This window comes from Gigantopelta aegis, chromosome 9, assembly GCF_016097555.1.
Source record: "Gigantopelta aegis isolate Gae_Host chromosome 9, Gae_host_genome, whole genome shotgun sequence".
NCBI lineage: Eukaryota > Metazoa > Mollusca > Gastropoda > Neomphalida > Peltospiridae > Gigantopelta > Gigantopelta aegis.
Genome location: NC_054707.1, coordinates 53710798 through 53738606, shown reverse-complemented (window position 1 = coordinate 53738606; position 27809 = coordinate 53710798). Strand labels below are relative to the sequence as shown.

At 35.4% G+C, this 27809-nt stretch overlaps 1 protein-coding gene across 1 annotated transcript; it reads left to right on the top strand.

Moving 5' to 3' along the window:
* Positions 1-1805: 1805 nt before the first annotated feature.
* LOC121382208 lies at positions 1806-26192 on the top strand. Its single transcript, XM_041511733.1, has 6 exons — positions 1806-1869; positions 6678-6928; positions 17631-17787; positions 18341-19588; positions 22209-22399; positions 23345-26192. The coding sequence occupies exons 2-6, from the start codon at positions 6770-6772 to the stop codon at positions 23693-23695; spliced, it is 2106 nt and encodes a 701-aa protein (XP_041367667.1). The 5' UTR covers positions 1806-1869; positions 6678-6769; the 3' UTR covers positions 23696-26192.
* The last annotated feature ends 1617 nt before the right edge of the window (positions 26193-27809 follow it).

Here is a 27809-nt window from a genome sequence, read left to right as displayed (position 1 = left end):
TATAATGTTAGTTCCGTAGAAAAACGATTCATTTTACAATGAACATAACCATATTGAGTTTTTAGATTTGCGGGTGTTATTGTCTATTTGATGCCCGCAAATGTTTCGTTTTTGACCTCATACTAACTAAAAATTACATTTGCTAGACAATAACACCCGCAAATCTAAAAACTCAATATGGTTATCTCCGAAATGACTATTTAGCATATCATGGCAGGCGTATCGGATAGGGATATTAATTATGTAGATCTATATTTAATCTATAATGACAAAACTTTTAACATTTTGTAAAGTGGTAAAATTCTTTGGACGGCGATCGCAACTGGTGAAATTATTGGAGCGGCGGCCATGATATATATATATATATATATATATATATATATATATATATATATATATATATATATATATATATATATATATATATATGTGTGTATATATGTATGTATATATGTATATGTGTGTGTATATATATATATATGTATGTATGTATGTATGTATGTATGTATGTATGTGTATATATATATATATATATATATATATATATATGATGGCATCATTATTATGGTATGTTTTGTTTTGCAACAAATGATGAAAGTTAGTCATTGCAATGTCGATCAGGCAAATGTTTTGATAGAACTATTTTCTTCCAACAAATATAGCAATGTTATCGGTTGCGATGGTAGAATTTCTTAATGGTACGCGAATGATGTAAAGTTGGCAGAAGATGTCCGGTGTCCCTGAGGAATATCACCAAGTTGCTGATTCCTGATTGTGTTTTTCTTGACTCTTCACTCAGCAAATGGCCACATTCTTGCTACAGATTCAGTAAAAATTTGCGATGGGAAGTAGGACACCTGCTGTGCTTAATAAACATACTTACACTTTTGTTCCATTTTATGTTTAATATCTGTTTTTAAAAAAAATTATATATAGAGTTTGAATTTTTTTTTTCCATTGACTTTTTTCTATGACTTTTTTTTTCTTATGACTTTATTTCCCTTGACTTTTTTCCTACAATAATTTTCCCACGGCAAATCGTTTGCCGTAGACATTGTCTTAGTTAATTGCAGGGGTTGAGCTTTTACAATCATATTTAATGTTTGTTATAAATTATAGTTTGTGGATAATAAATAAATTAGAACATTCACTGGAGTGCCATGCAAAAATTATAAAACTTCATTAGGAGTTATAAAACTGGCTTGGGGACTAAATAATTCCCAAACTCGTTTCATAAACTTATGGTATTTCCACTCGTACAATAATCTGTCTCTCTCTGTCACCTGTGTGTGTATCAAACTATTTTTGTTGTTTTTAAATAACTTTTTCTTCTCTTTTTTTTTTTTTCCATGCCACGCCAAATTAATATTGTTATTTACTCCGCCCTTCTTTCCCCCACCCAACTAAAACAAAATAGGTTAGTGGAGGCTCGTTTGTTTTGTTTTTGTCTCGCCAGTGATGTAGGTCAACATTTCTGACCCGATTTACAAGCAAGTCTTCGTTCAGACAGTCGTTTTTCTGCTAAACGTTTGCAAACTATTTTGACTGGTTCCCGAAATTGGCATTTATTCCGTTCAATTTGTTACGTAATAACCAGTCTAGCAAACGTTAGCGACAAACGACTTGCTGAACATACCCCATATTTGGGACACTAATTCCGCACTTAATAGAATTACGCGTCTATTGAAAAATTACAAAAAATATATACTTTGTTAGATTATTTTATTATAAAATTATACTTAATTTATTAAGTATTAAAGATTCATATTATTATTGATACATTGAACGTGATTTCCGAGCAGTGTCGGGTTTTCTCTCGAAAAATGGCAGATGCTGGAAGTGGAGAACTTCCTGGTTAACAATAAATCTGTGAGTAAAAATTAGTCACTATCTATCTATTTATAAACAAACCAGGATATTAATGGTTTGCATTTCGGACCGGTCGGCAGAATTTGCAAATGTCACGAAGTGAAAAAGAACTTTCAATTTATTATTTTCAATATGACATTAAACTGTAGTAAACAGACATGAATTCATGATAATATCAATATCATGTCATCATGTAGATCAAATCATAGCCACAGGCAGAGACTTGGGTATAATATCCGCCCGCACCCCCTAACAATATTTGTTAGAATTAGTGTAAGTTTAGGGTTAGGGTTAGTTATATACAATACCTTTTTAAACATTTTGTTCTATAAAAGCAACATAATATTTATATTTTGTAATCCAGTATCACTACGTTTTGCCGTTGAAAAATTAGACATTTTGACTATTCTTTGTAAAATTTCCTCTAATACGGTGCTTTTATTGGTGCTTTTGGTAGAAATATAGCACAGAAGACACAATGAGGCATTATGGGATTAAAGGTTCGTTTTATTCCGTAAACACTTGGTTCATTCCGTCAAAATACACGCTATGAGATTTAAAACTATTAAAATGCAGTCTCACTTGTTGATCCACTGCGTGGCCGAGTAGATACAGTGCTCGGCTACAGTTCCGATGGTCTGGAGTTCGAATCCAGACCCTATCACTTGATATCGCTAATTCAATATCCCAAACCAGCGTCGTGGCAGGCCATCGGTCTACAGGCTGATAGGTACTGGGTTCGGATCCGAGTCGAGGCATGGGATTTTTAATCCAGATACCGACTCCAAACCCTGAGTGAGTGCTCCGCAAGGCTCAGTGGGTAGGTGTAAACCACTTGCACCGACCAGTGATCCATAACTGGTTCAACAAAGGCCATGGTTTGTGCTATCCTGCCTGTGGGAAGCGCAAATAAAAGATCCCTTGCTGCTAATCGGAAGAGTAGCCCATGTAGTGGTGACAGCGGGTTTCCTCTTAGAATCTGTGTGGTCCTTAACCATATGTCTGACGCCATATAACCGTAAATAAAATGTGTTGAGTGCGTCGTTAAATAAAACATTTCTTTCTTTCTTTCTTTCAATACCCCAAATGCGGGTGGAAATCTTTCCGAGACTTGCAACGATATATACTTCAGCAAGTCTATCAATATATACAAAAACATAAGATCCAACAAAATAACACCCCACTTTAAGTTTAATTTTTATCACTTCAGATGAAAATACCTTTTAATGATTGTAAGAGGGATGTGTTAATTGTCTTGATATAATATGGTACACGGTTTAATATTTGTAGGTGATCAATTTTTATGTGTGCCATTGATATAGTGATCCGCCATAAAATAATGGGTTTTGCAAGATTTTTTATGAGTCAAAATAAAGTTGAAAGGCATTTCTTTTTCGTAAAAAAAAAATGTAATTAACAATGCATTTTAAAAGATACGTTGCGTGTATCCTCGTTTACTCGAAAACCAACCTTTTAACGGGGAATCATCAGACCTCGTCTTTTAAGGTGTGCGAGTGCGATCGCGCTCGTACAGCGCACGTAATTTCAATCTGGCAAATGTGAACAATAACGCACATTACACTTAACAAACAGCGCACATAAAATAATTGTGTATATTGATTGCCACTATTTACTTTACTATCTTGTGAAAGACCAGAAGAAGAAAAAAGTGACATAAACGGTAGCGTCCATGCAAGCTTTTAATATATGACTGGTACTTATCTTTGCTATACAAATCGGAAAACACTGGTTTAATAAACATCTTCGAAGACGTACAAATCCGATCAAAACTCCTTTGCCAATTTAATTTATTATTAATTAGAAACGGTCCACTTTAGTAAGGTAATAAATCATAATGCCCGATATGGCTAACTCATTTATACTGTGCATATAGTTATGAAAAAAAAAAAGAGGAATTGAATTAAATAGTGACTTCTGTAGTCTGCACAAATGAACTCGTTATGGAAATCAGTGAAGTTGGTAAAATTGTCTCGATTAGTTCATAACTGTTAGTCTACAAAGCAGTTACAGCTCTATAGTCCGAAGGTTCAATGGTCCAAAGGTTCAATAATCCGAAGGTTCAATGGTCCGAAGATTCAGTGGTCCGAAGGTTCAGTAGTCCGAAGGTTAATAGACCTAACTATAATCACGAAGAATGGCAAAAGAACAGTGCCAAATGCACTAAACAAATGTGAATTCTGTACAGTAATCACCAAGCGTACCTCTGCGTAAAAAGTTTTAGGCAATAGTGTAGGATGTTATTACACAAAGATATGATACATGTTGGATATCAATTTAAAGACATCTGATTGGCTTCTTAAATATCAATACAAACCAACCACTGTCTGAGATTTTGGCTGCACCCGTCGATTTCTGTTGTCAGATGACGTATTTGTAAGTCAACAGTGTATATTACGTAAACGCGAGCGCCGTATATAATTTGGTTCAAAATATGTTTTAAAGGTGCAGACCCTAGTTTCAGCTCGTATACATAAATGGACATTAAGTTTAGTTAATCTACAAACCTGCAACAAATTTAGATAATATTTCAATAAACGGAGTACAGTGTTTCGGATCAATGAACCTTCGGACTACTGAACCTTAGGACTACTGAACCTTCGGACCATTGAACCTTCGGACCATTGAACCTTCGGATTATTGAACCTTTGGACTATAGAGCGGTCCCCCTACAAAGCTTACGTGAGGTCCTGAAAATGACAAGTGTGTAACGTTCTACTTTCTTTATTTAACAAGAAATGAAATTTAGACAAAAGACAATTTAAAAGTAGATGGAATAATAAAAAGAAGGAAAATAAATGATAATAGGTATGTAGGAACAGGCCTAGGTCTCGTTTACAAAACAAAGATTTTTTTTTTTTTTTTTTTAAGTCTATTTTTTTCTCTCTTTTTTTCTTTAAAATTTTTTTGAATAAAACTTCATTTAAATATTTATATTTCAGCCAGAGGTTAATGAATATACATCTGTTATTTATGTGTGTATATATGTACAAAATAAGGTAACAGTAATCAATTATCATAGCCGACTATTTAATTTTTGTTTGTTTCAATACGTTGGAATAAAATTCTTTGTAATGACGGATTTTGTCGGAGTTTGTATATTTTTTATCAACAACATTGGGACCGTTCTAGATCAATAACATAATGCTGACTTGACATATATGTCAGAGCTGTTCGTATCTTGTAGTGTTAGGTTAAATGTGTTAAAATATTTTGAGGCAGGGAGACTGATTGCATAATTGTTGAATTAAAAATGAAACCCAAATAATATGAGGAATCTAATTCAGTCGGTAGTGCACACCTGAGATGCATGGAACCACCACCTCAGTTAGCAGGAATAATCAAGTTTTTTTCATTAACTTTAAAATTAAGCGTTTTTTATTTCTTAAAGTGTCAGTATGTGTTGGTGGTCTGGGTATGTATCTTTTCAACACATACGGCTCATGTTTGAGTTTACTTCCCCTTTAAGAGTGACTGCTGGGGTAATAAATATATTTATGTAACAGTTTATTGTAAACCATGTGCAGGGATAGAAATAAGTCGAGAACGGTCGTTCAGGTTACCAGGACGTTGCCACATTTTAAGAAATTTGAGAACGGTACATTGTTGTCCACAAAATCTTATTAAACTAAAACTGCACCACCTAATTGTGGATCAGCTGAGTGTTATTTAGATACACCTACAGTATTAGTACAGTGTGAACTGTGGTATTCAGAGCTAGCTCTCGCCAGTTGCAAATTTTGAAAGCAGTTGGCAAATTTTATTTTAATTTGGCGATATAATTTCAGGTAATAATTGAATTTTTAAAGTTTATTAGACAATTTGGCGAAATGTTTTGCTCACCCAGAGCTAGCCCTGGTATTTGTGAATAACAAAATATGCGTGTGTCTGTTTTTTTTTTTTTTTTTTTTTTTTTTTTTTTTTTTTTTTTTACCGGCCTCGGTGGCGTCGTGGCAGGCCATCGGTCTACAGGCTGGTAGGTACTGGGTTCGGATCCCAGTCGAGGCATGGGATTTTTTAATCCAGATACCGACTCCAAACCTTGAGTGAGTGCTCCGCAAGGCTCAATGGGTAGGTGTAAACCAATTGCACCGACTAGTGATCCATAACTGGTTCAACAAAGGCCATGGTTTGTGCTATCCTGCCTGTGGGAAGCGCAAATAAAAGATCCCTTGCTGCCTGTCGTAAAAAGAGTAGCCTATGTGGCAACAGCGGGTTTCCTCTAAAAACAGTGTCAGAATGACCATATGTTTGACGTCCAATAGCCGATGATAAGATAAAAAAATCAATGTGCTCTAGTGGCGTCGTTAAAATAAAACAAACTTTACTTTGGTGGTGTTTTACATACATGTAAATGTGTGATAACCTATAGGTTACTGGGCCTCTATTTTGTGGTAACCTGTACATGGGTTACCAGACACATTGCTCATTTCGATGCCTGCATCCAAAACTGATTACATCAAAAAGATTTTTGCCCAATGTCTATTTCATTCATATCACCATAGTAATATTTTTGTGAATGACTTCAATTAGTTTCTGAGGACTGTGTGTGTAGGATGCAACGTTTCTAGATTACACTGACTGCCAGTGGATAATAATGAAGATCACACTGGATGCAGGTTGTATTTTGCGTTGAATGTGACTTTCACCTCCAGTAAAGAAGAATTTATTACTATCATGATTATTATTATGACAAGTATTATTTTTATTAGTCCATGTATTTTTGTTGTTGTTAAATATCCTTTGCTATGTCATATACATGTATAAGCTTACATTTGTGTTCATTTCAGAAGTTTTGATACATCATCATACAATTGGATGGACACAGTATTGGATTTTTATAATCCCCATAAGCCTGGTTGATCAACCGAGACATCAAAGAATGCACAACAAATCCGGCATGGATGCGATTCCGTTCAAGTTTCTCAACCACAGCACTCAGTATCAGCTTGCCAACAAGCTTGACCCGAAAGCTCCACTAACGGGTAACGACTGGCGCATGTTGGCCGAAAAGCTGGGTTACAAAACTGAACAGATCTATGTGAGTATTTTCAATGAACAGCACTTCTATACTTGCCTGATAACTTCTTTTTTTTTTTTATCCCGCTGCCACCTGTCCTTTCTCTCCATCTCATTTCTTCCCGATCTGGAAACTCCTATCTTTTAACTTCTTTTGCTGTCCACCTCCACATCCCAGTCCTTGTCTCTCCAACTGCGGTAGGTGCTTGTCTCTTGTGGTTATCAGTGCCATACACCTGCCATTCCCCATCAGCTTTTAGCTGTGGGCTTAGTCTGACCACTTCGGGGAGTGTTCAGTAGTTACTTCTGGCATTGTTAAGAGGCACTTGTAACCACCTGCTATGCACCCCTACTACCGGCGGTCAATAGTTAGTGCCATGGGTCAGACCAGCTTTATTAGCGGCAGAGGACGAGGATGCCAGGTGGGTGCAGGGAAATGCATAGAGACTGCACCCGTGGCTTGTCTGATAACTTAACATTACAGTGTTTATTGGTTTTGGCCCAACAAATGGTTATTCAAACCAAAAGTAGGATAATTTGTTACTAAAAAAGAAGCGGATGAAATTAGCATACTTTTGAAAATTTAATGTTCTATAATCTACACTGTCATGTTGCCCATCAAAGCTACAGTCGGTGGTCACCATTTTATATTATCATTTAGTAAATAAATGCAAAATCCAGAGTCAATGTCACTTTTAATCAACTCATTCTGTCTTCACTAATAAGTGTATGTCATGAAACGTCAAAAATTTACTGAACATTATTGTACACAGTGTTAACAGTGTCACTTTTACTCTCCAAATATTCTAGGATTATACTAATTTATTAGTATTACTTCATTTAAAAAAACAAGTGACACTGAAAAGTTCTTTGAATTAGGGCATTTGTTAAATGGCATACCTTTTCATGCAATGTCCTGGTGTGTGAGATACTTTAGATTTGAAGGGAAATGCTAAATTTTTTAAAGCATGGTGAACATGCTTTTAAAAATTAGGAAGATGGTATGATCTGGTTATACCACCCCAGGGATATCAGGGTCAAACTTGAGAATTTGGCTCCTTCAGCAATTTTTAAAAGAATTGCCATGGGTGAAACATCCCACGATGACAATTTTGAGCCTGTCTATGGCAATTTAAAAAAAAAAAAAAAATTCCACAGGGCTCATACTTAAGAATTTATCACCCACGGCAATTGAAAAAAAACAAATTGCTGTCGGTGAAAGTGCCCACCGATGGCAATTTTGAGTATGCAGACAGCAATATTTTTTTAAACTGACGTTTGCAGCAATTAAACTTGACTAAAAGGTTATTTTTCTGTATGTACATGTAGTCAAATTTCTTCAGTTTATGTCAATAAACTTCAATAAACAAGAATTTATTATAAATGGAATCATGGACTAAGCTAACATTTGATGGAACCTGATGTTTCTGAGACAAGTTGCCCAAGTTTTCGGTGAATATGACACGAAAATTGTTCTATGGATGACATTAAAATGTATACAGTGTTCTCGCTGGGTGACAATTAAAGGAGGATGGTCGCAGGTCCCCCAACCCCACCATTTAAAAAACCCAACAACAATAAAAACAATCATGAAAAGCAAAAAAAAGGTACGTTTGGTTACCATATATTGTGTGTTGGTCGACTTTGTGGAAATACCTATCCCTTATTTTGCCCCTCGGTATGTAGTACTGAAAAGTTGGTACGATGTACAAGCTGCCTTATTTTTTGTGCACTGTTTGTTAAAACGTAGTTCAGTTAAAACAGTGTCGGTCTGACATTCATGGGTATTCGTTTTGCTAAACCGATAAAAGTTTTAATATTATTTTAATAAAGATTTTTTTTTTAAGTGACCCCTACTGTGGGATAACCTTTTTCTGTTCTTTTTATTTCCAATCTTCATCGAGTCGGTCGATTGCATTGATATTGCCAGCTGATAATAAGTAGTTTTATTTTTGTAAAGGCGGTGTATATACTATTTGGCACCCAAGATAAATGATTATTTTATTTTATTTTAATTAATCGTTTCTAATATTTTATAAGGAATTGCTGAATAAACAAATGACAGTAAGTAAAAATCATCATGTAGGAACAACTTGGGATGGTGGTGTGTCATGTACTATTATGTTGCATTAAAGTAAATTTTACAACTCAGTCGCCTGCTGGGCAACTAAAATTTCTGAACACAAACTGCCTCTGTTTCCCTTTTATACACTTGCGATTTTTATAATTCTGTAGTCTGGAGCAAGCCTCGTCCACCCTTTCAAAGCTTGGCCAAGACCATGAGGCCGTTCACAGACTTCGATTGGTGGTGCAAGTAAAAAACTATAACTGATCCATTGCTGCTAATCGAAAAGAGTAGCCCATTAAGTGGTGACAGCAGGTTTCCTCTCTGAATATCTGTGTGGTCCTTAACCATATGTCTGACACCATATAACCGTAAATAAAATGTGTTGAGTGTGTTGTTAAATAAAACATTTCCTAACTTCCTTCTATCCATCCATCCATCCATCCCCATCAGTGTTTCTGCCAGAAAGAAATTTTTTGGGTATGGTGCTATGGAATTGAATGCAACTCTAGTCAATAGGATGTATGGGGGGGTCCTCCCCCAGAAAGAAAATGGGTTACGTTTAGGGTTAGGGTTAAGAAAATCATAAAGTAATGTTAAGAGTAATTAATTTTTCCAAAAAGTTAACTTAAAAAAAAAATCTGCCAAAATATTTGGGTAAGGCGCCATACCAGTTTAATCCTCTGGCAGAAACCCTGCCTATGTACAGTGTGTGTGTGCGTGCATGGATTTCACGGAAACGATAGTTTTCAGTATGTTGTTGATAGCATGTAAAATCATGAAAGCGAAATTTCGTTTCCCATTAATATTATATTGAGTACCGTATTTGACTGGAGGTAGGCCCAAATCTTTGAATAAGCGCCCCTCCTTTTTGAAGACATTCAAGACATTAGGTCTTTATTCGTAAATAATGGTATTTCATGTCGGTGTCATTGAAGCAGCTGTTTAGAATGTTACGACCAGCACGTTACTAAAATGGGTAAGTAGACTTTCATAAGCGTACGAGCTGCCATTTTTGTAGGGGGGGGGGGGGGGGGCAGGCTTTTGCCTGAATTAAAAAAAAAGCCTGAATCTGGATAACATTTATTCATATCAGCATTACTACCAAACAGCTATATAGGGTTGTAAACAAATTACTACACATTTTTACATGCATTACAACTACTTTTGAGGGTAGAATGATGGAAAATACATGGTAAAAAGATCTCAGGTTAGCACATTTTGCTCGAATATCACTTTCGTCTTTCGCCAAATTTAAGGTTTTGCTCCAGCACTATGGGGACAGTTGCTCCCATCTCCTCCTCCCCCCCCCCCCCCCCCCCCCATCTCGTACGCTTATGGACGTTTTGTAAAGTTAGTTTTAGCTTTATGCTTGTGAGCTCACGCAACACATGTGTGACATAAAATGAGGTCAGGGAATTCCCACCGCACAGTCGGTTTTTCTCTAACATAGTAGCATTTCGTGTTACGAAATTAGGTTGTCTATCTGCAGATTTTCACATTTGTTTCCAAATTAAATTGATGTATTAAGTGTACATGCAATTAACAGTAAGTGCGCATGCAGGAAAATTTGTAACGGGATCTAAGCAATCTTTGACTGAATCTGTGTGTCGGACTCACATCGAGAGCGCCAAATGCCAGAATTTCTTAGGAAAACCGAGGGTATACTCTCCCTGAAATTTTTGAAAATTAAACGTACTGAAATGCAATGTCCTACATTTTACAATTAAAATTGTTCCTGAAAAATAGAGGGGTAAAAATTTTTTTATTAATTAAAAATAAATAATCTCTTTGGTACACTTGTCTGTATTGCCCCACCCCCAAAAAAATCCCCCCCCCCCCTCCCAATTTTTTTTTTAATGTTATTGACTGTGAAATCAAAGTAGCATATTTTCGATGATCATTCTAATGTAAAGGGTTAAAGTTTAAAAAAAATTCATAAACTTATTTCCAATTTTCCTTCATTCTGATAGCTATTTTTCTTTTTCACATTCACAAATTAAGGGAAATAGACATATTTAGTAATACAGGGCTTACAAGTGCTTTGTATGATGTAAAATTGTTTGACACATAGTTTACATTTTAATTTAAACTACTTTCGTTTTGGGACGAGTTAATTTTAGGATATGGTCAGCCCTGGTATTTGTCTAAATTGCATTTCTTTTATAAAGAAACTAGAAAGTTACATTAATAATAAATTAAATAGGCAAAGGAGTTCTGATTGGATTGGTACGTCTTTGAAGAGGTCTATTAAACCAGTGTTTTTCAGTTTGTATAGCAAAGATTAGTACCAGTCATATATTAAAGGCTAGCAAGGACGCTACCATTCTCGTCACTTTTTTTTTTTTTAATAGTTTTTTTGTATCATTAAATGGTCTATCTACCAGCTACATAGTAAATAGTGGCAATCAATATACAAAATTATTTTACGTGCGCAGCTTGTTAAGTGTAACGTGTTATTTTTCACACTCGCCAGATTGAAATTATGTGAAACTGTAGGTGCCTTTTTTTTATGTTTCACCTCTTCCTAAAAATACCATACACTCTCCTTAATAAGTCTCCTTATCTTTGGCATGATGGTGAAGTTTTTCTTTTATTGGGAAGTTTTCTTGACCCACTGAGAAACAAATCATGAATTTAATAATTCCAACATGCCCCTACACGAAGTGTCCTGTGCGTCATAAGTCTTTGTAGGTAGGATCAACAATTTACTCAGGTGACCATTTAGGCCAATGCATGGGATGGGCCTCCTGTTATAAAGTACATACTACCAGAAAGTAACCTGGGAAAGTGTGTTAAAATAGACCAAAGCAAAGATATGCATCATGTTTATTTGCTTGGCAGTTTCTGCAGCATGTCTATTTTAGTTTTACTTCTGATAGTATTTATGGCCTGTTTCACCTTCTAAAATGATTAAATTAAATTTATTTCAAGTGTTGCTAAGTGTTTAGTTTTTGATTGGCATTTGTTTCATGCAGTCACACCTAACCGTGTTATTGACAAAATCATTAAATTTTCCTCTTCTTTTTTTTTATGACATTTTTTTTCTTCGAAGTATATTTTCAGATTCCCATGGAATAGCAAATTCTATCCGTAAGATTGCATAAGCATGCACTATAGGTTAAGACAACACATTAATGACATGTAACGTTACTACCTAACAGGCATATATTTTGAAGAAATCAATCAAGCGTTTATTAATAAGTGCTATTTAACAAAACTGCCTCGAGGTGAAGCATTTGGGGTGAGATCCATCACCCTTTCACCTGCCCGAAGGGACAGCAAATCATTCAGAAAGTAAATCAAAGTTGATAGAGAATAGCTTTGTACTCATTATAGGTCATTATCTCGGTTGTTCGTGTCAATTAATTATTTGCCGAGGTATTTTTCTCTCTTTGGGTAGATAGATCTTTAAGAATTCATTACATATATGCCGTTGAAAGTAAAACAACCTAGAGATCCATGCACACTTTGAAGTAGCAGCAGCTGTAGACTTGGTTAACTGGGTATGTTTTGGCTCTTGTTTTATAAACATGAATATTTAGATAAACTTATGTGACTGTAATCAACTCGATTCATTTACCCAAAAGGATTATAATATTTGTGTATAAATTAACATTTTTGGATATTTATTAAGTATTTTAAGTAAATCACAGATTTTATGTTAGATATTTTTAATATTATAAAATAATATATGAAAGATGGTGGTTGAGAAATATTATGTGGATATTTAAATGTTTTAAAGCTAACTGGTAATGGGCACTTGCAGTGTTGTGATGATCAATTAATTGAAAAAGAAATTCACCATTTGTGTTCTAGGGATGAGATGTTATTATAAAATCCTTTTAAGGATTGTCTGTTATTTCTTTTAAGTGCATCGGGGTATGAACAAACAAACAAAATCATCCGCAAACTGTTGTTCTCACACAAGTTTTTGTTCATACACAGATGAATATAACAGAAATAACAGACAGTTCTTATAATTAAATTTAAAACATGCTTACTAGTAATAATGTTAAAATTTCATACTTTATTTTGAATTATTTTTGGTCCATAAGACAACTTACCCATATAAAATTACACCACCATGTTCACCGACGTAATGTTTACGTTCATTGAGAAAAGAAAGAAAGAAATGTTTTATTTAACGACGCATTCAACACATTTTATTTACCGTTATATGGCGTCAGACATATGATTAAGGACCACACAGATTTTGAGAGGAAACCCGCTGTCGCCACTACATAGGCTACTCTTTCCGATTAGCAGCAAGGGATTTTTTATTTGCGCTTCCCACAGGCAGGATAGCACAAACCATGGCCTTTGTTGAACCAGTTATGGATCACTGGTCGGTGCAAGTGGTTTACACCTACCCATTGAGCCTTGCGGAGCACTCACTCAGGGTTTGGAGTCGGTATCTGGATTAAAAATCCCATGCCTCGACTGAGATCCGAACCCAGTACCTACCAGCCTGTAGATTGATGACCTAACCACGACGCCACCAAGCCCGGTTACGTTCATCGAGAAATGAACAAACTCCCAATGCTATGGCTGGATCAGTGGGATGACATTATATTGTAAAGACTAATTACAATATAATTATGTTATAAATTTAATTATAATCAGTTGTCATGGGAAGTGTCAACTTTAAATAGGCCCTAGAAAATACAAAATAATAATAATAATTTTAAAAATCATTAGTTTATCATTTTTTTTAAAATTAAAACTCAATATTTTGTTTACAATTATGAAAAATGAAAACAAACTGGGTTCTCTGCTAAATATAGAATTCGAAACTGTTATGACAAAGGTAGATTGTTTTTTTGTTTTTTTTAAAGAGGTGGAAAAGCATAGTAAATAATAATGCTGGATTTTTATTTGAATGATGTCTATATTCAAATGACATCACTTTGCATCTCCCTACAATAACAATAAAACTAGATGCATTTGGCTTACACAAATCATGTCTGTCAACTTTTCTCAAGTCTAGAGAGAAAAAGATTGCAATGCAGATGTGGATGATAAACTAATGATTTTTTAATTTTTTATGGAGCCTTATACATAGTTTTGAAGCTGAAATATATATGAAATCAATGGGGGACTGGGTTTGTTTTTATGTTTATGTAAAGAAAATTGATATTTAATACATGTAGGTATCAAAAGTAAAATTAACTAACTTTATTGTGTCTCTCCATAAGCATGACAGTCAAATGAGTTTTAAAGTTGACGTCTTAAAATTACAGTGCCACATTTTGCTATTTTTACATTTATTTCTCAGAAGTAACAACAGATTAACCAATCTCATATAGAATTTGTACAAAGATAACTTGAAAATATTGCTTTTGTAATGTGCTTAGTAAAGTGAATTCAATACAGTTAGGTTCCTGTCATTAAAATTGGAGAATCCAAAAAATCTGGCAAGTTAACTGTTGCAGAGACAGGTGAGTTGCACAAAGACAGCAGACTTATTGGCAGCATCTGCCTGGCATAACATTATGAAGTGTTCACCTTAAAGGAGACCGGACACCAAAAGACATGTAGTGTGTAATGGATTAAGTTAGCGTCAAAGACCGCATTACTCTAACGCTTGGCTCGCTGCGAGGTACCGGTCAGCTGCGCGTCTTAGATTTGGGGTAAAAACAGAAGTGGGCGGGATTATGCATAGATCTGAACGAAAGCGAGGCAATACGTCATCGGTGAGAGTTACCAAGCAATACCGGTACACGTGTTGATTCTTTGGTTGTGCCTTTTGGTCTTTTTTTTTGTCTCCAGGTTTATCAGAAATTTAATTTACAAGATAATTAGTGTTATTATATACTGTCAACGTAATTATATGATGGTTAACTGCGCAGTGTTTAACTGCAACAGTAACAGCAATGCATCCCAAGAAATGGCCAACATCATGGTTTCGATTTCCAAAACCCCCCCGAAAGTTGTTTTAAAACATGGACGCATTATTGTCGTCGAATGGGCTTTACACCAACTAAATACAGCAGGTTATGGTACATTTACAATGTGAAAATTAAAACAAGTATGTACTTAAGATATACATTAAATAAAGGTATTGCAATTTGTTCACATACAAATATTTAAACTTCACATTTATTTACCTATAATTACCAAATTAATTTTCACCGACAGCCCATAACGACTCCATACTAACGTCTCTTGATCTAGTTGGTTTGTTAACCTCATAATAAAACACCTTCAAAACGTGAATTATTACGTTAGTTAACAATGTTTATCATCAGTTCAGTATATTATCATTAAAATTAAAATGCTAACACTTTGGCAGGAACAACATATGTACTCTGGCCAGAAGGAATGATGGTTAAATAATTTTAAAGCTAGTGTCGATTATTAAAGCATAATAAAATTGTACTTTTCAATGCTTTCTGTATGTCATATTAAAAATACTCTACACCAAATAATTATTTTAATACCTACCCTGAGTTTCTGCCAGAGGGTGCGGAGGGTAAACTTATATGTATGTACTAAAAAATCTCAGAAATTAATATATATATATTTTCGATAGATTATAGTAACATAATTGCTTTTTAAAATTTATAAAAGTGCATGAAATAAAATGTTCAATTAAAAAAACATTTCAAACCTATAACCACCCAATATACTCCTTTGAATATATTTAGTTTTTACAGGCCCGTAGGAACAACTTGAGGGGAGGAGGGGGGTGGGGGGGGCACTGACGGACTGGGTATAAACTCTACATCAGATTTTGGTTACAATGGCAAAAATTAATGTGATAAAGAAAAGCTCTCTCTCTCTCTCTTTCTCCCCCCCCCCCCCCCCCAGTTCCTATGGGCCTGTTTTATTTCGTACCCGCAAATTATTTTCTGGCAGAAAACCTGGTACCTTTGGTAGAGGTTGAAACAATTGGTCGTCTAATTTTCGACTGTTACCATAAATAATATAATTAATCACTTTTGGCATCTAGCAATTTAAAGCACAATTAACAATAGTTACCACCTGGAATAAGCATCATATATTATTTTGTTTTACCTGTAATATATTTTCATCAGGACTCCCTTCTTCCTCCATGAATGATTAAAGAAAAGAAAACTGGATATATTGTAATTATTTTTATTTTATTCCAATATATAACAAATGTGTTTTATGTCAGTATGTGGAGCAAACTACCTGAAACAGTTGATTTGAAATCATGATTACAAAATCCTAAAAATAAAAGGAAGTGTGGGGGGGGGGGGGGGGGAGGGGGAGGGGGAATACAGTCTCTAGTGAGGGATACAAACTAGATTTTTTATCTTTATATCATCTTTATTTATGCAAAGTAGTAAAAATTTAAAACATACATTTTCTTCCTAGAGTGTGTGATGGAAAACAAGCCCCTAGGCCCGCCCCTCCCCAGTTCCTACGGGCCTGTTGTATTTTATATTAATAAATGCAAAAACTACATAATAATATTGTCGATAAGACATATTAGTTGTAAAGTGATTGTCAGTATGTGGCAACAGTATATTTTCCAACATTTCTGTTTTTCTGTACCCGGCTGTGGACAGTTTCGGCAGACTGGTAACACATTTTCTTAATAATTAAAAATACACGGCTTAACCAAACACATTAAAACTTGGAGGGTAACTAGTTAAGAGAACAAAGTTTTTTGTTAAATTATTATATCTTGCTTTGGTGAGGAGGGGACGCTTTTTGCAAATTTGCGAAATCGGCCTCTGGAATATCCACTGACGTGTCATATTTACATCTATGCTGAACAAGAGTTATGATGAAATATTATTATATTTTGTGTGCTTTTCTTCTAATTAGGTCCATTTGCTTCAGTTTACATTAAAAATGTCATAAAAAATTATGTTTAAAAAAATGCTTGTATGCTAGTCTATGACCGTGTGGCTTCCTCGTCTTCGTTGGCAGTTGATTCATCCAAATTTTCGTCTAAGACAACATTTCCAGGATTAGGGACAAAGTCTCTGATAAGTGGTTCAGATTGATACGGTTTGATGCCATTAGCACAAGCTGGACACAATTCTTCGTCACTCGAATCGCTAAGTTCGTCCATGCTGCCTGGTAGTTTCTTCAGTTTTCCTCTCATCGATGACGTCACGGGTCTAGCTCATCAATTGTCGACAGTTTCCGGCAAACATCGGAGATCGGCGGAAAAAAACCCCAACCAAGACTGGCACGCTTAACTTATTCAATAAGGGGAGCGCGGTAGTTCCGTGTTGTGGTTTATGACGACAAACAATTCATTACGCCGTATATATGATTTGGTGTCCGGTTTCCTTTAACTCATTGCACACAATTCTGTTAGTAGTCCTCTAAAGATTCTCAAATAATAGTTTTTTCACTATTAAATTAAATTATTTGGCTGTAAGCAAGAGTTAATAAGTAGGTTTGGGTGGAAGCTGCCATTATGCAGCTATGAAATAACACCTTTAAGAATAATGTAACCAGTTGTATAATTGAAAGTTGGTGCAAACCGATTTTAACTAATAATCATTGATGAAATTCTATCTTGATTCCTAACATTAGGGACTGGGCTTCCCGGATATATGTTTGGATTTGACATGTCATGTACTAGATCATGTACATGGGTTTTTTTTTTTGTTTTGTCCTCCAGATTTAATTAATTGTATTTTAAGCCTATCCCATATTTTTATTTTAATAGGTACTTGACGAGCAGAAAACATCTGATGGTCGTAACACGATCAAGCTGTTTGCAGACTACGCAAAGCGGCAGGAAAGTACAGTGAACAAAGTGATTAAAGCTTTGAAGGACATGGACCGCAGTGATGCCCTCCAAGTGTTGCTTGATGCAATGCCAGGTACATTGGTTACTTTGCTCTAAGCCTTTGTAACTCACTTCCACTTCTGTTTGGTTAACTGAAGAAAACAGATTAAATATTTTAGTTTTTTCGTAAACATTTGGCAATGCATGGTAGACTAAATACATTTGAGGCATTTTCACCATTTTCAGGACATTTTTATTCCATTAAAGGCAAACAAAAATAATTGAAATAAAAATAAATGTAATTATTGTGCTTGCTTTAATACATGAATGACAAAATATATAACAGGGATATTTTATTAATTAATAACAAATCTTCTGTAGTACAGTTTACATATGTATAGATAGCAAACTTTAGGAAAATTATAAAAACATAATTTGCCAAAATCCGAAATGAAATACTGGTAGAAAAACATTGAATTAAAAACATCATCTTCTCTTACAGATGGTAATACTTGTTTTTCATAGACAAAAAAACTGTCATTGACAAGGCCCCCATGACCTATGGCAGTTCATATTGCAGCCATGGCAAGTTTGAAGTGGACAAACCCAGAGATTTTAATTTAATGAATTTTTTTTTTATCTTGTAGCAATTGAACAGAGTTACCGTGACGAGTTGGAGATGCAGCATCAACGAAGTCAGCCAATGGAACACGAAATGAGCCACTGGTCCCAGGCAAACTCGACTCACCACCCACCATCTCCATCCTGCTACAACGCCAACATCAGCTGCCACTGCATTCACCAGAGTCAGCCGCCACATAGAGAACAGCCTTGTCTGAGCTGCACATCATCAGCGGCGGCAGCAGCAGCAGCAGCAGTGGCATACAATGGTTATCATCACTGCTTCACAACATCCGTGAATCATTCACCATACAGATCACATGGCTGTGAGATGAACGGACTTCTTAAACGACCACACGATCCAGAAATGCACCATCCACCCTTCAATTGTCACAGCAACAGTTTACACAACAGTCACGTAGGGGGAATGGCAGCTGCATACAGTGTGTGCCAGACGAAACAGAAGTTGGTTGTGCATGACATGAGATCGCGAACAGCAGAAGAAGAGAACAGTAGCATGCTTGCACAAGCAGATTTGAATCGCAGTGATGAATTTTCGTTGGTCGAGAATGATGTTGAAATGATCGAAGATCATGTGCCGCTACCTAATGCAATCTTTAGGGCACAGAACCAGGTGATGAATATACCTTCACTCTTAAGTCCCGATATTGATATAGCTCGCGAGGAAGAGGTTTCGACGTCTGCTTCAGAAGATTTCTCTTCTGGAGATTCAGATCTAGGACCACTGAGCGAAGGATTGAATTACTACAGGCAAATGTCTGAGGAGTGTAACGCTAACCAGCCCATGAAAAACAGGGGCCTCAGGAAAGATTATGCTTTTAAGAATATTCCAAAAAGTGCAAGTGACTATGATGTGCCCTCTGGTCCTTTGCCATTAGAGAATTTGAAACGGTTGGCGAATCTACCGAAACAGTATATGCCGGAACAAGCATATAAAACATTCGTTGCAGAACAAAAAGTGGATGATTCTCAGCAGAAAATGAAAGTAGGTCGCGATGAAAGGAATTCTTTTTCTACATGTGTTCCTTCCAGAGGTGCTTCAAAGTGTCAGGCCGAGGGCTCGGATCCGAAAAGAGTTAGTCCGAAGTTGAAAAACGGCTTGATTAATACTCCAAAGACATTCCCCATGAGAGTGAAGCCTCAGAGTACGGGAGTGACGATCTCGGAGCTGCGAGAGCAGCACGAGAAAACCACCACAATAACGAAGTCTGTCTCTCTGCCCAATGATATGAAGCCAGAGGTCTTCAGGAGAGGTAAATTATTCACAGTCTTTTCATCTCTTTGCTTCATGGAGGGGGAACAGGGAGGGGGATATAGCTCAGTGGTAAAGTGTTTGCCTGAAGTGATATAGTCACTGTATTTTGTGTACCAGTTCAGTTTTAGATTTTTAAGCTTTTCATTCATTCCAACTTATTTTTGAGGATATATCCAATTACGGTTCAAGCACACTGTCCTGGGCACACACACCTCGGCTATCTGGGCTGGCTGTCCAGGACAGAGGGTTAGTTGTTAGTTAGAGAGAAGAGGTTGGGAGCCGGTACCAGGTGGTGAAACCAGTACCTATCAGCGTTATGTCCTATGGCTTAACCACGACACTACTGTGGCTGGTTTTAAGCTATGAAAAGCCTTCATATTTGCTGTTGGCGACTTTCTGGCACATGAAGGAGTTACTGTAACATATCTTTACCTGGTAACTCTATGATATTTGCAAGTGTTGAGATTTATTATGTTTGCAGCTTTCTGGCATATTGAGGTGTTTCTGACTATAGTATGATATCATATGTGTGTAACTGCTATATTTACAAATGTTTAGGTTTGCAGTGTTTGCAACTTGTCAGCACTTGTGACGATAACATACAATGTACATAAATCTACAACTTTCTGGCTTGTCACGGTGTTTGTGACAATTACAGATAAGAGATTTGCTATGTTTGCAGCTTTCCAGCACATCGAAGTGTTGGTGTCTATAACACATGTTTAACTGTACACTGTTAGTTGTACTACATGTTTACAAGTGTCAGTTGCTATATTTACAGGTGTCAGCTGTAGTGTGCTATATTTACAAGTGTTAGCTGTAGTGTGCTGTATTTACAAGTGTCAGCTGTAGTGTGCTATATTTACATGTGTCAGCTGTAGTGTGCTATATTTACATGTGTCAGCTGTAGTGTGCTATATTTACAAGTGTCAGCTGTAGTGTGCTGTATTTACAAGTGTCAGCTGTAGTGTGCTATATTTACAAGTGTCAGCTGTGGTGTGCTATATTTACAAGTGTCAGCTGTAGTGTGCTGTATTTACAGGTGTCAGCTGTAGTGTGCTGTATTTACAGGTGTCAGCTGTAGTGTGCTATATTTACAGGTGTCAGCTGTAGTGTGCTATATTTACAAGTGTTAGCTGTAGTGTGCTGTATTTACAGGTGTCAGCTGTAGTGTGCTACATTTACAGGTGTCAGCTGTAGTGTTATATATATTTACATGTGTTAGCTGTAGTGTGCTATATTTACACTTGTTAGCTGTAGTGTGCTCTATTTACACATGTCAGCTTTAGTGTGCTATATTTACACTTGTTAGTTGTAGTGTGCTATATTTACAGATGTCAGCTGTAGTATGCTATATTTACACGTGTCAGCTGTAGTGTTATATTTACACGTGTCAGTTGTACTGTGCTATATTTACAAGTGTTAGCTATAGTGTGCTATATTTACATGTGTCACCTGTAGTATGCTATATTTACACGTGTTAGCTGTAGTGTGCTATATTTACACGTGTCAGCTGTAGTGTTCTATATTTACACGTGTTAGCTGTAGTGTGCTATATTTACAAGTGTTGGCTGTAGTGTGCTATATTTACAAGTGTCGGCTGTAGTGTGCTAAATTTACAAGTGTCGGCTGTAGTGTGCTATATTTACAAGTGTCAGCTGTAGTGTGCTAAATTTACAAGTGTCAGCTGTAGTGTGCTATATTTACACTTGTTAGCTGTAGTGTGCTATATTTACACGTGTCAGCTGTAGTGTGCTATATTTACACGTGTCAGCTGTAGTGTTATATTTACACGTGTCAGTTGTAGTGTGCTATATTTACACGTGTCGGCTGTAGTGTCTATATTGACACGTGTTAGCTGTAGTGTTTTATATTTACAAGTGTTAGCCGTAGTTTGCTATATTTACATGTGTTAGCTGTACTATATTTACAAGTGTTGAGATTTGCTGTTTGCAGCTTTCTGCCACATCAAGATGTTTGTGAGTTTAGTGACATATTTGCAAGTGTTACTTTTTCATGAACTAAAATGGCTAAAAATAAACGGAAGAGTCGAATATCAAGAAGCTATTCTTGTATATAAAACACTAAACAGACTTAATCCTCAGTACCTGAGAGACCTGTTTAATTCAATATCATCAATTTATGAACTTTGCCACATTGATGATGGAAATATGTTAGCTCCCCGACCAAAAATAGAGCACTACAAGAAAAGCTTTCAATTTTCTGGTGTTTGTATCTGGAAGAGTTTACCTAATGATGTTAAACAATGTACTAGTTTAAATATATTTAAGAAAACAAAATTCTAACACTTCTTAGAAACATGATTGTTCTTCTACATAATCATTTAATAACTTTTATGGTTGTATATATTGTACATACATGTATGGTTTTGTTAGTTTGGGTTTTGCTGATGTTGTTTTTGGGTGGGTTTTTTTTAATTAATATGATTATGATTATTATTGTAATAATTAGTAAGAAGGCCTCAGGGGAGAATAGTCTAGAACTAACTGAGCTACCTTCTATAAATAAAGATTTTATTATTATTAGCTATTCTATATTTTACATTGCAAGTGTTAGCTGTACTATATTTAAAAGTGTTGATATGTCCTTGTTTTCAGCGTTCCGGCACATCAAGGTGTTTGTGACGTACTCCCAGGACAACAAGAAGCACGTCCAGCGGGTACTCAGTCTGTGTAACTGTCTGCTCAAGAACGGTTTCTCATGTTCTGTTGATGTCCAGGGCAGGAAAATGGAGAACTGTGTACAGTCTATTGCTGATGTGGACTGGTACAGGCAGAAGTTTGTCGAGGTATACAGTTTTCTCATTGTCTCAGCTTGTATGCATTAAGATATTTTTAAATAATTGAAATTTTATTTCTTTTAGAAAATTGCCGTGATTTTGAACAACAAAATTTTGACATCATTTATTTCTCTCCCTCTCCCTCTCTCTCTCTCTCTCTCTCTCTCTCTGTTAGCTTTTGATTGTCTGCGTATATGACCATTTGACTGTTACAAAATCTGGTATTTACAAGATGATCACAAGGAACCTTTTGTTTTCTCTAAAACTTGTAGTTGATGGATGGAATGTCAAGGTAGTGATGCATCCATGTATGTTTTAACATATAATCTTTAGACTACTTGATTAATTTGTGATTATTTGAAGGAAACACAAGGTTTTGTTTTTTTTATTACATTTTCACATATTTTTTAATAAATACATAAAATAATGTTTATAATATGTAAAAGGCTAAGAATTATCTTTGTGAGTTTTTTTAATATACAGAGTTGCTTCCCTTCTAGTTCTTAGGTCATTCATGCACTTAAATGTCTGCAGTTATATTTAATCAGTTTGATTATCTGCTCTATTCAAAGGACGACAATAATATATTTTTTGACACATATATTTAAATGAGTATTAACATGTCAAAATTAAACACTACTAATAATGTATAAACATTTGACTTATTTTGTATGTATGTATCATCCACAATTGGTACTTAAACATTTCTTTTTAATCTGGTGCAGACAGTTTGCTAGTTTTAATTTCGGTGTGCTAGTTATCTCCCTTTGACAGTATAATATGGCCCCGCTTTTCAAAGCGATCTTAGTGCAAAGATCACCTTAACTGCCTCATAAACTGAAAGTAATCTTAGCTCTAAGATCGCTTTGTAAAATTGGCCCTGATCATCGTTACAAAGAACAATTATTTTAAAAACCCAAACTGACTGACTGCCTTATTTTGTTGCTTCAACAGGCTGATTTTGTGCTGGTGTGTGTGTCGAAGAAATACCGTGCGGACCTGGAGAACAACGACGGAGACAGCTTTAGCGACAACAAGCTGCATACCAAGTACATCTACAAGCTGATGGTTGGGGAGCATGACACGAACCAGCACCGCAGTCTGCGCTATGTGCCCGTGCTCATGGAGGGCGTCACGCACGACCTCATCCCCGGCTGGCTGCAGCAGACCACCGTCTACCGCTGGCCCGTCCAGTACAAGGACCTGCTGTGGATGCTGTCCAAGCCTGAGGAGCGGATTAACCCCAGAACTAAATCATATAGCCAGTACAACAACATGGGTGTCTCTCCGGAAATAAGGCGATAGCACTTACCACTATATTGGCATTGCAGACTTTGGACAAAAATGGCTTAATACAGCAAAATGACAATGTATACTACAATAGGAGAGAATTATTTACATCATATTGGCTTGCAGATGTTTTGAATTTTGCAAAAATGAATGAAATATCTTCTAAAATGAGGCAGTTGTTGAGGTTTTGAATGGTAAAACAGCATGGACTTCGGAAGAAATTCAAAATGTTGTTTTTTGGGGTGTTTTTTTTAATTCAGTAGCAGCAGTGGTCATAATGTGTTCTTAGGATTACATCAGTTGAAGTCTCACTAACATAATAAGCTTGTTTATACTGTAAGATCAGTGCTATAGCTGATGATGACACATCAACTTTGGCAAAACAGCTACATATCATCTCCTTTTTACTGAAGAATCATAGGTAGTAAAAATCAGCCAAGAATGTGAAGGAAGTGTATTTGTTTTGAAAATGTGTTTCTATTCTAAACTGAGACATGGCTACAGTTATACCCATACCTGTCTACTAAATATGGTTTTGTCAATAATTTCAGTTTGGCTTGATGTTAAATTAAACATGGTGGTTTTGGCATTATAAAATGTTCTGTAGAGCAATGTTCTGTACACTTTGAGTGCAGTGTGATGAAATGTTGCTGTAGTTTGAAGACAGTTTAAAGTTTGAAATGAATAAATGTTTACTGACACCATTGCTCATGTAAACTAATTTGGCAGGTGGGTGTCAAATGAATTAAAGCTAAAGTTGGAGTATTATGTAAAAAGTTTAATTTTTGTGAATTTATTGATGTATAACAGTCACAAATTGTATAAAATTGCATAGCATAGTGAAGTAATTTTATACTAAATTTGTGTTTGTCCTACATTGATAAATTCACACAAAATTAATTGTTATAATTACAAACAACACAACTTAGTTCAAAATACACATGAATCAAGTTTTTAGTGTCCTTTCCATAACTCCTTTTATATAATGATGTCTCATTTTGCATAATGGTAGCATTCAGTGTTTTTAAGTTAAATTAGCCAGTCAGAATCTAAGAAGTTGTATAACAACAGAAATGTTATAATTATACTCTATTGTACCTTCAGTGAATTAGATGAAATGTGCTGTACAGCCACTGTGGTTTTTATTTCAAGTATTGTAACATATCTTGAGTTTGAACTTTAAATATGACATAACTGATATTTATTTGTTAATTTCTACTTGCACTTACTGCAATTGTACCATTCTGGAAGCTATAAAAATTGTTTTGCCATTTAAATTATATGTTTACTTTCTCTCAAAAAGATGCAGTAGCAGATTTGCATCTTCAGGGCTCGAACTTAAGAATTTGTCTCCCACGGCAGTGTTTAAACGAATTATAATGGATGAAAAAGTCCACCGACAGCAATTTTGAGCCTGCCTATAGCAATTTTTTTTAAAGTGACAATTGCAGCAAATAAACCTGACTGAAAGGCTGTCTTGTTATATGTAGACATCTTTTAAATCAACTAGGTGTATACATTTTGCCATTGTTGAGGAGCTTTACTGACGGCACAAAAGTGCCATCGGTGATACTCTCTACCTACAGCAACTTATATCTCAACGACGGCAATCGTTAAGTTCGAGCCCTGATCTTTACAGTGTACATTCATTATGCTTTGTGATACATATTAAAATATATATATTACGAAATGTTAATATTGATTTATGTCATAATATATACACTTTGATCTTGTTACAGTTGCCACTTTTATCGTTTTATTGGCTAATTTTATTATGGTTTAATCATGTGATAGATCAATACTGTTTGTTAATTATGATTAGAATATATCTAAAACAAAGTATGGACCACATAATAACTTGTTTTGTATGTGTAAAGAACTCGATAACAAGTATCACAGTAGAGGATTAGTAACGAATGTTTTTTAATATAGAAAGTATCAACGGAATCTAAGTTAAAAGGCCAAGACAAATACATGTTTCAATTAAGTAAATGAAGTTGATATTTTACATACCATATTAAAAAACTGAAGTAGTGAATTCTAATGATCCTATAACACGTATAAAATAAAATAAATAATTCAATATTTAGTGAATCTCAGTTCTTCTTTGGTAACATGACATCATCATGTTTGTCACAAATTTAGTTTGATGTCGCACAATTTAATTAAACCTTATCAAAACATTACAATCAGGTGTACAGATCTTGTTGGCCCATTGTCGGAAATAGGTCGCTCCTGTAATTGCCATCACCGTGAAGATTGCTGTGGGGGTTTTAATTCTTCACAGGCTTTGACTATATTCAATTTTATTTTCTGTGGCATTTTTATTTTTTTATTTTTTTGCTGTGGACATTTTCATACTTGCAGGGTTTGTAGATACATTAAACAGTTTAATATACCAAAATATCAAATGGATTTATGGCATGGATATTATGGGTAAATTACGGTATGTGATTTAGAGAATAACTAACAAGCTACGAGGAATTATGAATTATCTGTCCCGAGTGAATGAATGTTTTACAACATTCATTCACAAGGGACAGATAATTCGTATCTCCTCATAGCGAGTTGGTTATTCTCTTTATTACCCATTGTCAATTTTAACTGATTTTTAATGTAAAAATTTCTCTGCCATCTACAACAAAGCCATCAGCCATCAGCCATTACGTCATGTAGTATTACGAGCATTACATGACGTAATGTAAGTGACGTCATAGCATAACGGCGTTCTTTTTACAGCTAAATGTTTGCAGTATAAAATAATACAACTGTATTTGCATTTGAAAATAATTATTTTTATATATTACTAAAGCAGCTTTTTATGAAAATATACCATTTCATGTTTACGAAACAAATGAGTCCATTTGTTTTTGTAAATCTTTGTAGATCGTATAACATATGTGTAATCTGATTCATGAATGGAAACATTATATGAATGAAAGTGAAGTTCCGGCTATGGCAAGCAATCAATCAAACATTGTGATTTTTAAGCCAGCCAATCAGTGGCTGTAGAAGCAATCTGCACACTGTGCAGAGATCGAAAAAATATTACCCCGTATATTTGAAAACATATGGGTAATAAAAATCATTACGATCCACCACATTTCGCAATTAGCGCATATTAATAGCAGCAATGGTTATTGTTTCATTGATTTGTTGAACTGGAGTTATTACCGATATTAGCTTGTTAGAAACCAACAGTGTGTTCCTACTTGGCTATAAATATTATGATTGTGTCATGTACATGAACTGTAGCTGCTATCATTAAACCAGCATTCTGGTAACTGTCCTTTGTCAGTGCTAGGATGCATTGTAAGTGTTGAAACATAGGATGTAACACTAGATTAGTATGTTAACAAGGCCAGAAGACTGATAGTCAATTTAGTGTCTGTATATTTTCAGATCGGTCTCGTTCTTTAAATTGTATATTTGTTTATTTGCTCGTTTGTTTCATCTTAAAGGTAGGGTCAACTCAAACAAGAGCCTTATGTGTTGGAAAGATGCATACCCGGACCACCAACACATACTGACACTTTAGCAAATGAAAAACGCGTAATTTTAGAGTTAATAAAAAAACATGATTATTCCTGCTAACTTGGGGCAGCCATTTTGTATCGTTTTTGTGATTTCCGGTGGAATAGCTTGGGGCGAAGTGACGTCAGCTCCTGACCATCTCCTGTATATACAGTGTAAACAAAAGCAGTAATTAAAACAGCATAAATGACGTAATAATATAATAAACTATTTAACTAAATATATTTCAAGTTGCATTAACGGAACAAAATGGGGTTATAGTATTTTTCTCTGTTTAATAATCCAAAGGAAAAATGTACACTATTACGCCTATTGATATGCTACGTTGGAGCAAAAACGACAACCCATGATACCCAAGTGATAATTTTTTTTTCTTTGGGACTACGTAATTGGTCATTCTGTGGTTGTAGATGGAAAAGTCTACTTAATCAATAGTTTTACAGAACTATTTACAGTAATAAACGATGTCCATTACAATTTTAGGGGAGACGGGTAATATTCCACAATACCGGTATGTATTTTTGTGTCTAGACAGCATCAATTAATTGGCTCGTCTGGTTAACAATCAAATACACACCTGCCAATCAGAAATCAC

What these genes read in the sequence shown, in the direction of transcription:
- LOC121382208 (XM_041511733.1), top strand. Translation starts at nt 6,770, where the DNA reads ATGCACAACAAATCCGGCATGGATGCGATTCCGTTCAAGTTTCTCAAC. An exon ending in GTTGCTTGATGCAATGCCAG is followed by an intron (nt 17,788 to 18,340) that starts GTACATTGGTTA and finishes TTTATCTTGTAG; the next exon opens with CAATTGAACAGAGTTACCGT. An exon ending in GCCAGAGGTCTTCAGGAGAG is followed by an intron (nt 19,589 to 22,208) that starts GTAAATTATTCA and finishes CCTTGTTTTCAG; the next exon opens with CGTTCCGGCACATCAAGGTG.